Source organism: Thalia democratica, chromosome 7 (genome assembly GCF_965202585.1).
Source record: "Thalia democratica chromosome 7, ktThaDemo2.hap1.1, whole genome shotgun sequence".
Taxonomy (NCBI): Eukaryota; Metazoa; Chordata; class Thaliacea; order Salpida; family Salpidae; genus Thalia; species Thalia democratica.
The window spans coordinates 52,872,233-52,886,279 of NC_139171.1; the positions used below are offsets into that span (position 1 = coordinate 52,872,233).

The 14,047-nt window shown below is 27.1% G+C and overlaps 1 protein-coding gene across 1 annotated transcript; it reads left to right on the forward strand.

Moving 5' to 3' along the window:
* The first annotated feature begins 3,619 nt into the window (after positions 1-3,619).
* On the forward strand, positions 3,620-12,475 carry LOC145841566 (putative transporter HI_0519). The gene is made up of 15 exons (XM_082948922.1): positions 3,620-3,697; positions 3,767-3,822; positions 4,132-4,223; positions 4,974-5,163; positions 5,658-5,799; positions 6,996-7,124; positions 7,361-7,565; positions 7,966-8,111; positions 8,745-8,875; positions 9,256-9,421; positions 9,875-9,943; positions 10,377-10,596; positions 11,234-11,332; positions 11,852-11,960; positions 12,183-12,475. The coding sequence occupies exons 1-15, from the start codon at positions 3,620-3,622 to the stop codon at positions 12,256-12,258; spliced, it is 1,908 nt and encodes a 635-aa protein (XP_082805048.1). The 3' UTR covers positions 12,259-12,475.
* Positions 12,476-14,047: the final 1,572 nt, after the last annotated feature.

Consider the following 14,047-nt stretch of genomic DNA (forward strand, 5'->3'; position numbering starts at 1 on the left):
CAGCTACTAGGCTGCAACTTCACAGCCAAGATTAAATTTTTTTGAGACAGATTAGTTATCTATAAAACTTTTTTAACAAAAGCAGGCTTAAACTGTCTTGTGCTCTTTATTTGTCAACAATAGCCGCATAGCGATATAAGTAGAACTGGCATCCACTAGATTTACAAAAACTGAAGTCAAGACAACCGTCTTGCAAGGCAACATATTACATCAGCAGTAACAGGTGGACTCCGAAGATTGTGACCAAACTCCGTATTTGTCATGGAGTGCGATTTGTGCACACATCTTGAGTAGAAGTACCAGTTTCTTTACATAGCTACCGTTTTTTGTTCTTTATATAAAGTATAGCTACTCATTTGTTATGCCGAGTTTATTTAAAAGCATCATATAGTTAGGTAAATGTTTTAATTTATTTATGGTTAGTAGTTAGGATTTAAAGTTTAACATAACCATACAATTGTCTTAACTAAAGTAACCTCAATTTTCGGTAGGTAATAATTAACCTAATTTAAAAACTATTCGAGAGAAAGTTCATAGGTTTTTAAATATTAAAATAGTAAGTGTGTATAAATTTTTTCGACTTAAAAATTTTCAACTTGATAAACTTCTAAGTCGACTGCAACTGAAAATAGTTTAAAAGCAGAAAAATGTCTGTACATAAGTGTGTGCCTACTCATTATGTTTGGTATATAACTAAATATTAAATTTTAGTTTGTGAGCGAGTGTTTTTTTACAAACATAAACTCTAAGAATTTTTTTTAGTGACTTATAAAAGTCATAAAAGAGAGTATTATTTATCAAAACTAGCATTATTATAGTGTGATTTAAAAATATTCTTGATAATGAATTATAGTATAACCAATACCTTATGTTGTTAAACTTTTAATTTTTTATAAGAGTAATAAAGTAACAAAAAATGTAATACTTTATTGTAAAGTATCCTAAAAATTAATGATTAATTGTAAAAACCTGTTTAAAATTTTTATAGTAAAAAATATTCTTAAAACTTTTACAAAAAACACGAGAATTTAAACTTTATTGTTTTCAAAAGATTCAAAAAATACTTATTTTTTAAACTTAGTAGTACCAGCTAGGTACTATTTTTTAAAAATCTTACTAATTTAGTTAAAATAACTTTATTCCAAACACTCAAATGGTTCATAAAATAATTAGCATACATGGATGTGCTAGAATTAGAAAAAAATAAATAAATTAGCACCTAAATTAAGTTAATTAAATTAAATTATATTCAAATCAATTTGTTTATTTGATATATTCAACTGCTACACAAATAGTCATGACGTCTAGTAACTTACTCGTTTGCTAATTGTATTTATCATTTTTTTCTATTGTTATTAAATTACTATAAAACTGTTATACAACTGTTATTAAGTTATACATGAAAAGTTTGTTTAGCGCAATACTAGTAAAAACAAGTCAAGTGTAGTTTGAAACCACTGACTAAACAGTTACTATTACTACTGTCTGTCAGAGCAGTTTGTGCTGATTCACTAACTTTTGAAACATAAGTTTAATAATTTTAACTAGTTTGTTAATTACTAGTAATTTCTTAGTAGTAGACTTTTTTTTAAATTATTTAGAGTGTTAGAACGAAAAATTTAATTACTTCGAGAGTCGCGAATCTAAGTGTGGCAGTTTTTTTAAGCATGTTTGTTTGACAAATTTAAAGTTTTTTATTGCCTTATGTTTATCTTATTTTATTTTGTTATCACTTAATGTACGAAATAATGTATTGTAAAAACGTTAAGACTGTTCTTTCATGTTTTGCTTTTTAACTAGCCGTCTGCAAAATAGTTTATTAGATAATTTTAAGTATTAATTTCAAGTTTTTTTAAAGAACTAAATCTCCTCTAACACTTACAAGATTAAAAAAGTTTTACAACAAATAAGACTACAAATCTACAAAAACATACAGCTAAAAATTAAAGTTGTGCAAAGCTTAACTTAAGACCATAAGCCTGCTTTAAAATAATTAAAGTAAATCGATTCTATGTAAAGTATTTGGAATTTTATTTTTTTTGCAGTGACTGAAAATTTAAGTCTATCTATTCAAAATTATTTATATTTTAAGATTAAAAATATCATACAGCTTATAATCTTAAATTTAGCTTCATACATTATTAATTTTTAAGCTGTATTTTAAGTAGATTTGTAGTTTAGTCAAATTAACTAACAACTACTAGTTATATAAGTTTACAGTATTTTATTCTCTACAAGTATAACTAAATTGTTTAATTATTAGAAAGAAACATTAAAAAGGTCATAAGACTTTTACCTATCTAAATTTAATTATATATCAACTAAATTATTTCAAATTTACTAACAAAATTATTAATCATGATAGACGTTTATATAACTAAATCAGTTAATTTAATTTATATTTTTGTTAGTTAGTTTCATGAAAATCAATCTAATTTTTAGTTTTAGACTCAAACATATTAATTGTATCTTTAAAAAAGTAAGTATATAGATAAATTTGTTTTTAAAACTTTTTTATATGATTTAAAAGATTTTATACAATATTTTTAAACAATTTTTTATATAATTAAGCAGAAGCACAATGAATATAGAAAAGGTTTATAACTTTGTGCGTATCTATCTCTCAGAATATTTAATCAAAATAAGCTTAAAATTACTTTTAAAATGGTTTTTGACTAGTTAAGTTTTTAAGTAAAGTAAAAAAGGTTTAAGCTTGTGACTTACAACTCTTAAAAAAAAATATGTTTATTTTTTTTACACTTCTTTAATTACTTTTATCTTTTCTTGTTGAACCTATTTAACACTAAAACCGGATAAAATTATAGTTAAAAAGTATAAAAAAAGTTTTTTATATTATTTTTAGTGGTTTTTAAGAGTTTAACTTGTAAAATATCATTTAAAAAATATTCTTTTAAATAATGTTTATCCTAAATGTTTATTGCCAAAATAAAAAAGTTTATTGACTGTATTTTTATTAAAAAATATTTTTTCTATGTTGGCAAATTTTAAATTCAAATTTTTTTGTTACTAATCTGAGCATTACAAATCATATATAATATACTTTTTTGTTTTATATAAAAATAACTGTACAAAAATTATTTTTTATTTTTAGTTTAACTCACTTTACATTGTTTTTTTTTTCAGATTGAAGTTTAAGTGTTTTTCAAGATCTTTACTTGGCTTATAGTGATAGAAAAACTATACTTATAGATAGGCTATAGTTCTTAATTTTTACTTGTGATATATTTAGTCAGTAATACTAGCTTAGTATTAGATCAGCATACGTTGAAAACCTAAACTGACTAAATTTTGTTATTTTTAATTTCTTAAAAAAAAAAAATTATTCATGAACTTTTTGTTTGCTTTCTTTATTAGTTTTTACTACATTAGAATTTTCAGTAAAACTTGTTAAGGCTTTTTAACGTTTAATAACTTTGTTTAATTTTTAAACAAAAAATAGCTTTTAATTCATACAAAAAAAATGTTGATAAAGTAAAGCTTATTTATTGCCAATTACTTGCATTTAGTTTAGTCGTTCATAAAAGCTTTTTCACAAACTTTTTATATTTTAAAAATTTTATAACCTAAAACTTGTTTAGAAATTACACTTACTATACTCATGACAAACCCACAAGAAGACAAATTTGTTGATATAGAACTATCGAAACTACCCATGGTAGACAATAAAGAACTTGATGTTGGTACTTGTTTTGTATGTTTTAAAACTTAATTACACATGCATATTATTTGAAAACAAAAATTATAGGAAGAGTCTGAAAACAAGGAAGGAGAAGAATTGATTACAAATAAATTTGCCGAAAGGTCATTGGTGACTTTTTGAGTTTTTTTTGAATAATCTTTTGCTTTAAATATGCATGTACTTGTCTAGTTATTAACTAGGTATAAAAAAAAATTAATCTTCTACTTGAAATATTGTTCTTTAAAATGAAAGCACTTGTTATTTTTTTAGATTGAAACTATATGCAAAGCTAAAAATGTAATGTTAAATTTGTAACAAAATGCTATACTAAAATATTTATAAATGTGTAGTGTTCAATGAATATGTAAAAAAATTATAATTTAAAGTCAATCATATGATGTATATATTTTTAAATCTCACTTTATCTTTAGGTTCATATTAAGACCAAGAAATTTTTTGTCCGAAAATGTTCAAAAGAACAAGGAACTACTTAAACAACTCATCAAAGTTGGATGCTTTATAGGTAAATCTAAATATATTAAATAAAAATTAGAGATAAAAAAGTCTATTAATTTTTTTATTTTTTCTATTTTCGATTGAAAACAAATAGTACTTGTTAATTTATTACTTTTTCTTATTACTTTTAAACTAAAAAGTACATATATTTAATAAAATCTAACATTTTTATATTAGTTAAAAAATTTTTTTTTCGAATTTTGAAGAATTTAATTTTAGTACCTTTATAATTTTTACAGTTCTTGATGTTCAGATAGTATAATAATGCTTACAGAAACATGTGAATATTATTTTGACACAATTTTATTGATCAAAGATAACAATTGTTATTTTTTTCAAAAATAAAAAGAAAAAAGTTATAAGCGTAGTAAGGCGATAGTCATATTTAAAACTCTATAAACTAAAATCAAAGCAAAAATTTATACGTCTAATTAAAACACCTACTAGCTTGTTTTTGTATACAACTTTATTTTGTTTTAAGGTACACGTCCTACAAAATTAGGATAATTTTTTCATAGTCAAAAGCTTTCCACCTAAAACAAACATCTAATAATTCATTTTATGTTTAGCAATTTATTTTTATTGTTTTACTTATTTTCTTTTAATTTATTCTTATGTTTCGTAGGATGGACGTCCAATACAGCGTATAATTATTATAATGATAAATTTTTGCAAACTTTTCCTTAAGCCAAAGTTTCTATATATGATCAAAACATCTACTAGTTCATATTTTGTGTAAAGTTTTTTTTTTCTGTAGGATACACGTCGTATATAGCGTACGTTGCCTCCAGGGACTTGAACTCTGCACTTCCGCTGACCATCACCTGGGCGATTTTCGTACTGGTCAGTTTATTGAAGCTCATCCCTGAAAAAGCAGTCAACTTGTTCAAGAAATTTTTGGCGAGTTTTCAGAAGGTGTGCAGCAAGAACAGTTTGGTGGTAAAGTGGTGAGTATTTGGATCAAAACACTTACCTCTTGTTAATAATATTGATAAGTTAATTTTTGGCAGACACAAATATTGCTTTAAATTTATATTAAACATTGACAAAACTTTATTTAATGCTGGAGGTACACAAGCTTGTTTTTTTTTTAGTTTGCATAAATTTTGTTTACTTGGCGTGTAAAAATTGAACCTTCCCTTTAAAGCTTGGAAAGATCTCCAATTAAATTAAATAACACAATTTGTTTTTAATTTATACAAAATATTTTGTCTCGTAAAAGCATCGAGGCAGGGATCGGCTTGTCATTATTAAAACTCTAGTTTAGTATATGGAAGAACAAAGTTGAATTTTGCCTTTTATCACAGCAATAATTAATACACAACTAAAATTTTTAACAATATTTGAGCCTGTATCGAGTCGAGCTTATTGGGAGCATGGAAACTTGTTTAAACATTTGTTAAATAATGCAAGTTTACTTAACTTTATATATGTTTTACAGCATAGGAGTAGGAATCGGCTTGTCACTGTTGGGAGCGTGGATCTACATGGACACGATGAAGAGACCCCAGCAGATCACCTCTTTGTTTGGATACCTCACCATCATCGTTACAATGTTCTTCTTCTCTGCAGCTCCTCAGCACGTTGATTTGTTTTAATTTGAACAGTTTTCAACAAGTTAAATAGATGTTATCAATATTTTTAGCCGCTCTTCAACACGTTTACTGAACTATGTAATTGATTTTGTTCAGTATGATAAACTGTTGTTAGTATTTTGACTAAGTTGTTACTTTACTACTGTTTTTTATGACTGTGTAGAACTGTCTGGTAATTAAGTATTGTTAAGACGTAAAAGGTAATACTTTTTTTATACTGTCATACCTTGGATTAAGAAATTAATTGGATCAAAAAAAGTTAACATTTTCTAAGTTTAGCTTCTCAAAACTTTAGTTAAATTTTGTATTCAACTTAATTCAGTATCATCATTGTTTTTTATCAAAAATTGTAAAGACATAAGATATGTAACTTTTGCTTTAAACTGTCATACAAAAAAAAGTAAGACTTGTTAATAAGTAAATCAATCCTCAACATGTAAAAAGTTCATTTGAGTTTATTTATTTTGATTATTTAAAAGTTTTCTAAACTTAATTAAGTGTTATCAATGTTTTAGTTTAAGTATTTTTGAGACGTAGCAGCTAACACCTTTGTTTCATATTGTCACAGCTTATAAAAAAAAGAGTTTACTAAAAAGTTGACTTATTAAAAAAGAAACAACTTTTGTAAAGTTTCTTTTAACTTTTGTAATCGTTGAAATAAAAATAAAGACCATTTGTTTATCATAGTACACACGCGTTTTTAAACTGCAACTTTATAACAAGAGTAACTGCTTTAATTTTTACAGTCTTAGCTGGTTTGTTTTCTTGCAAAATTATTTCAAAAAACCAGCGTCGTTTACTTTTCAAAGTTTAAATAAAACTCGAGTAAGTCTTTATCTAAAACTCTCGCCATAGCGTTTTAAAAAAATATAAACTTAAATATATGTATGAAAATAATATTTTTGGAACCCCTATCATATTTCGCTTCCCCTTCAGGTAATATATATACTAGCGATAGGAGACCAGTCGTAGAAAATACAGTACTTTTTTCTAATCTCTAAATGCTACAATTCTCACTATCAGTTTAAAAATAGAATAAACAAAGTATGTACATAGTTTTATCTCGGAAACTTTATCATGGTCTTCTAAATAGTTGCTTCTCCCTTATGTTTATGATAAAGAATATATACTTTTACCCAAAAACATTGCAGTTAACTTTTATAACACTGACTTGTTCCCCGCAGGTCAAATGGAGACCTGTGATTGGAGGATGCCTGGTTCAGTTCCTCTTCGCAGTCCTCGTCCTCAGGTTCAAGCCCGCGTTTGAGGGTTTCAGGATGATGGGAGACGTCGTGCAGACCTTCATTAACAAGGTTTAAAAAATAAATGTTGATACATATTTTTTAAACTAGAAATAAAATAGAAACAAATCATTACTAACAAGATAAAATAAAAAACCGAAACAATTAAAACTTTTAAGAAATAACAAAATAAAATATTTAAAAAAAAAGTCAAAAAGGTTAAAATATTTAAACGCAATAAAAAATCAAAATTAATTAGTTAATGCAATTAGATAAAAGAAATTATCAAACAATAATCAAACAATTAGGTTGACGTAGGAGTAACGTTCCTGTTTGGCGCCAACTTCGGCGATCACTTCTTCGCTTTCAAAGTATTAGCGATCATCATCTACTTCAGCGGGTTGATATCCTTGTTGTACCACCTGGGACTGATGCAGAAAGTCATCAGGGTGATCGCGTGGTTCATGCAGAAGGCTATTGGGACCTCCGCCCCCGAATCCATGGTTGGAGCAGGTAAGCTGTTAAGTAGAAGTATAATAAATAAAATAATAAACATTTCATTGCTTGTAAACTTTTTCAATAAGGCTTTTACATCATAATTTTTTACAGCAAGCTTCGCTATTGCAGAAATTGTTTTTCTCTATATAATAAATAATTTAAAAATACTATTTTTAAGCATGCAAATTGATAAGTTGGTGTATATTAAGTTCTTAACATATTAAATACTCATATATTTAATCACTTTAAATCAAACTAATATAACTTTACTCAATTTAACATATTAAACACATAGTTAATGAGTTTTGGTAGTTAAACTTTTAAAATACAGCTTTTCTCGAGCACAAATAGTTTTGTAAGTATATATACATTTCTGATGAAGTTTCTTAATGAAAACTCATATTTTATTTAACAGGCAACATTTTCGTCGGTCAGACCGAAGCCCCTCTACTGATCGAACCTTACATCAAGAACCTGACCACCAGCGAGTTGTTTGCAGTCATGGTGTGTGGTTTCGGTACTGTGTCGGGAAGCGTGCTTGGCGCATACATCAACTTCGGGGTCAGATGGAAATATATTGATATAAAGTAGTATTATTAAAATTCGAGTGTTTATCTTGTAATTTTTAATTTGTTTTTTGTGGATTGAGCATTGGGTGGCTACACAAACTTCGGACTTAATTAACTGTTGTTTATAAACTTTTATACTTATTGCTATTGTTGTTGTTATCAGTACTATTATTATTGCTACTATCGCTGTTATAAATACTATTACTATTATCAACAGATAAAACTAGTAAATCAACTAAAACGTTTATAAAATTATTATGCTCATTACTGTTATTACTATTAACATTATCATTACTTTTAACTATTATTAACTTTATTATTTTTGTTGTTTTATTTTTTTATCTGTAAAATTCTCCCAAAACATATCAAACCATTATGATTTATCGCTGCTATTAATCGAACAAACGTAAATTTATGCAAAAAGCTTTTATAAAAACTAAAAAAACAAAATAATTTATTTATAAACTCCTATACTTATTACTGTTATCATAATCGTTGTTGTTGTACTTCATTTTATATATTTATTTAACTGTATCACTTCACATTTCAAACCATTGTCAACTAAAGTGTTTATAAACTTCCACTTGTACTTTTAAAAGCTAATACTATTAATATCACTCAACAGATCAAACCAGTATACGTAATAACTGCTTGCGTCATGGCCGCCCCTTGCGCCCTCGCCCTCGCCAAACTGGTGTACCCAGAAACCAAAAAGTCCAAGTACGAGACAATCGACTCCCTCGACATCGGAGAGAGGTAGTTATGAAGTTTTAATTTTGTTAGAATAACAAAGTTTCAATTCTTGTAAAATTATAAAAGACTAATAACTTAAAAGTGTTGAGGTTTACTACTTTAATATAGTTTTTTTAATATAGCTTTTTATAAGCTTAAAGCAGTTTTACTTACAGAAACTATAAACCAATTTCATTTCTACTATTTACATGCCTTTTATTAGACAAGCTTACATGTATACGTTTGATAAATGTATTTTATATAATACAATGTTTCAATAACCATTCCGTTGTTATAAACTTCTGATTGATTTAATTTGTATTTTCCAATGCAAAAGATAGAGTCAAGAACTCTATATTTTTTAACTAAAAGCATAAAACGTTAATTCACAAACTTTTTTACAGTCCGTACAGCACTGCTATCGACGCGGTACAGGCTGGTGCGGTGAGAGCAGTGCCTCTAGTGTCCGGAATCAGCGCCAGTCTCATCGCCTTCCTCTCCCTCTTGGCCGCTCTGAACGGATTCTGCTTCTGGCTGACCCAGCTTGGCGGCCACGGCTACACTTTCCAGGCTTGTTTGTTAAAATGATGTATACAGCTTTGTGTTTATATCTTAAAGCATAACTAAAAAACATTTAACGGTGTTAAAAAGGTAAAACACTTTGATCTATTTATTTTATAAAGCACTTAAGTAGAACTTGGAATATCTATCATTGGCCGACAAAAGTAACTAAAAATTAAAAATCTCAGTTACATGTATAGTATAACTGATATTTTTTACTTTTGTTCATTATTTATAACAACTATATTACACTAAATATGTTTTTATTGACGTAAAACCACTTTTTCCATTTTTCTATGCTGGTTTTAATGTTGTTTATTGAACGAAAAAAAGCGCTCAAGGACCTGGTGTGCGAAAAAACCTTTCGGTTATCGTCATACACCAGGATACAGTTTAATGTCCAGTCCTGGTTAATGTTTTTATAACATCTAAAACTTTTAATAAAACTACAATATTTTACAGGATTTCTGTGCGTACTTGTTCTACCCTGTTGCTTGGCTTATTGGAGTTCAATCAGAATTTATATCGACAGTTAGTACTGGTTATATGTATTTCATGTTTTAAAACAACTTCAATTAAGTTTTAATTTAAAATTTGATAAAATCAATGTTACACGGTTTTGTATTACCACATTAAAAAAAAATTCGTTAAAGTTTTTTATTACTGGTTGAAGAACTACAGTTTTATAAAAAAAAAACGTTTGCACTAAGCTTAAGTTTAGAAAAAAAACCAACAACTAGGTTAAATATTGTGAAACTGTAACATATAGTAAACACACAAGAACTTTTTTTTTGTTTTAAGTACAATATAGTTTTTAATAAACACTAGGTGGCTGATCTGATTAATATTTCATTGCTAAATAAAACGCTGGTAGCTAAACAAATAAACAACTTTAGTCTAACGAACAGCTTTATAGATATTTTATTTTATAAAACTATACATTTATAATTATTCTAAACACTAGGTGGCAGAACTGATCGGCATCAAGGTGTTCGTGAACGAGTTCGTGGCATACAACCAACTGGCCACTCTCGTCGACGTCCGTGACTCGGGACTGGTTTCTATGACGTCACAGGACGGCACTGTTGTGAACTGGCTGGACGAGAAGAGCGAGGCCATAGCCACTTACGCTCTGTGCGGGTTCGCCAACATCGGCTCGCTGGGAATCGTGCTCGGAATATTTGGTTCGGAGTTTGTCACTTGGAGTTTTTTTTTATTATTAATATTTTCATAAATGTTGGAAAATTTAAAAACTTGAAGTCAAAACTGAGCTTAAAGCCTTTTCTGTTAAAAACTCGGTCAGGTTTTTGTTTGGTTTTTTTTTTTTTTGTTTTATTCCGTTAGATTTTTTATTATATTAACTTCATATTATAAAACTCAAGAATATATTTTTGATTTGTGTTTGTCCAAGTTTATAAATATGTCTTGATTAGTTGAAGTTAAAGTACTAGATAATTCGAAAAACTAAATTAAATAAGTTGATTATTTTTTCAAATCAATACCTTTAACGTACTAAAGTTAAAGCGAAGTTAGATTTTGTTTTTGTATATCAATAAAAAGTTAATAAATATATTTGCACCTTACTCTTGTTGTTAAACAAAATTAATAAGCAAAAGATTAAGAACAATCTTTATAACAACGTATAATTAAAAACAATTTTTTATGTAATCAATTACTTTTACTTGTATTCCAAGCATCAATCAAACATGTTTCGAAACTTTCATTTAAGATTAGGTTTGTTTAGAAACTCCTTTAAAGACTGTTTTAGAAGTCATTTAAATCTTGTGAACGTTTCAATTTTTCACTTTCAATGAAACGTAGGAGAGATGGCGAAGGAGAGGAGAGGAGAAGTGTCCAGGATTGTGGCAAAATGTCTCATGTGCGGAGTGATGGTGTCAGTACTCAACGCGTGCATTGCTGGTTTGTTCAATAAAATGTGAAAAATAAATATAATAAGTTTCATGGTGTCAGTACTAAACACCATTCAATTCCGTAGTTTGTTTTTCATCCATTACTGGTTTGTTTAATATAATATAAATGTTAAATTTTGTATTACTTTAACTACTTACAATACCAAAAACTTTACAACACTTTTTAAATAGCTAAAAACTTGTTCGTTTTAATTTTGTGTCGTTATTGTCATTTATAAAGAATAATTTACTCCAGACTGATATTTGATATAAACCCAAAAAACTTTCAAATTTTGAGAAGCTTAACAAAAAGTTATTTCTTCACTTTTTGATTACTGCTGTTTTAACTTGAACATCAGAAAAATAACAATTGAAATACTAGGTTAAGGTTTTATTTTAAACGTATTCGGCCGAAAGCTAAAAATATAGTTTTGGTAAGCTCAATAAAAAAGTTGTTGCATCAACTTTCGTTTATTCTCAACTTGAATGTTTAAAAAGATTCTTGCGCCAAACAAAAATCTCGTTTCAGGTTTTCTGTACGTCCCGCAACCAATAAACTGCGAAACAATTTTGAATTACGGCAACTTCTCCCAAGTTGTTCTCAAGGACAGATTGGACGTTTGCTGCCTGAGGAACGCGTTAGTTTTTAAAATTTAAAATAATAATAATAAATAATGTTTTTTTCATATCAAATAATCATGTTTTATGTACATCAGAACTGACGATAGTTAGACTGAAACAATTTAAAACATGTATTGAGACTAACTTTCAACTCTTAGCTAAAACCCTTAACTTTTAATCTGTATCCAAACTTTTAATTTGTTTAGAACAAAATAATTTAAACTTTCTTTTTTGTTTAGCACAACAATAAGCGACTGCGTAGCGAAGAATTGGAGCCAGAGTTTGGCGATGCAACCAACAGATTTACTGTTTTAGCTTTTTTTACAAAACCTTTGTACTATTTTCAATTTCGTAGTTTATTTTCCCTTTTATTATAGCGTCTACACTTTTTGCATAAAATAATGCTTATTTAATTATTTTTTTATAGTTGTTATGTAGACAGAAAGTGTTTTGAGTTACTTTATTTTTGTTGATAGGCTTATATTTTATCTTATACTGAATTATTTTGTATACTCAAAGTTTATAGACATTTTTTTTTGACATGGCTTCTTTTTTCTTTACTGAATTAGGTATTACTCTTCAATAAGTTCTAAAATTTAATAAGAAATAGGATGTTTGTATTGAAACACAATAAATGTATTCACTGTGCGTAAATTTTGTTAATAACTTATTTTGTTGTAAGTTTTTATAACTTTTATAGCGATTGTTAGTAGTAGTACATAAGTTTTTTTAAATGATAAATCTTTTATGTATAACTAAGAAGTAAATAAGATATCACATTAGAAAACTGTCTTCCAATCGTTTATTGATGCTATTAGTTAGAAAATATATTTATAATTTTTAATATAAAAAATATTCACTATGTTTTTTAAAGTCAACTTTAATTTTTTTGGCTGAAAGGAGTGACAAACTACTAAAGTTAGCCTAAAAGTTTAAATTTCTTGTCGAAAAAATCATAAAAAAAGAAAATATCTTATATAAATCAAAGTTAACTAAAAAATGTAGAGTCATTCTTTTGAAGAAAATTTGTTGTATTAGTTTTGGTTTTCTGTTTAAAACAAAGCTTAAAGTCTAGAAAATTTTCTCTGTTATTTAGAAAACTAGTTTTGCAAAGAACAATAACTAATTTAACTTAAACTAAAAAACTAAATGTAGCTAAAAGTCATTTGCAGGATAAAAAAAAAGTTCAACGAAACATACTCTTTAAAACGGTAAAAAAGTAAACAAAACAACATAACAGTACTATCAAAATGTCACACAATTTCTAATAAAAACTAAAAAATGATTCTACAAACAAGTATTGTTATCATTTGCAACAGCAATACTTGATTTTTAAGCTAAAGTTTTTGAAATTATAATTGATACGTAGAATGCCTCAACGATAATTTTGTTAATGAAAGATACACTACAAAAGGTGAGATAATCTTGAAACAACAAAAACTCAAATCAAGACATGTAGTAAAAGAGGCCCGTTGAAAAAATAACTTTTCATCATATCAAATCTCTACTGACAATTTATTGAGTCTATTAAAAATTTAAACCTAAACGCGTCAGTCGGATAAGGTTACAATACATGTTTAACAAAGTTATGAAACAATCAAAAAAATTAAATACGTGTTTCAACCATAAACTTTTAAACAAAGTTTAAAGCTCCACTATTTGTAACTATTCGAACTATTTAAAAACATTCAATAGTATTTCAGTTTTCGAAATAAAATGTTTTGATTTTAAAGAATTGATTAGGTTTAAATTTAAAATCACTAAAATATTCTGCTATCTGTAATTATCATAACATTATCTTCCATAAGTAAAAGAAATCATTTTTAATATAAAGTTTAAAATTAAACAATTAGTTTAACTTAATGTAAAATTGTCAAAAACTCCGCTATCTGTGATTATATTGTTTCCCTCCTATCAACTCCTCATCTTATAGCACGATATTCGCGTACATTCAATCATAAGAACTCACAACTTTCGGGACTCCCCCTTCACCCCGCGCTTTTTACCGTTGTTGGTCAACCCCCGTAGCAAGAACTTACTAATAGTTTTTTTTAAGTTTTACTATTTTTCATTATATTTTATTGGTTGTAAATATAGATAAATA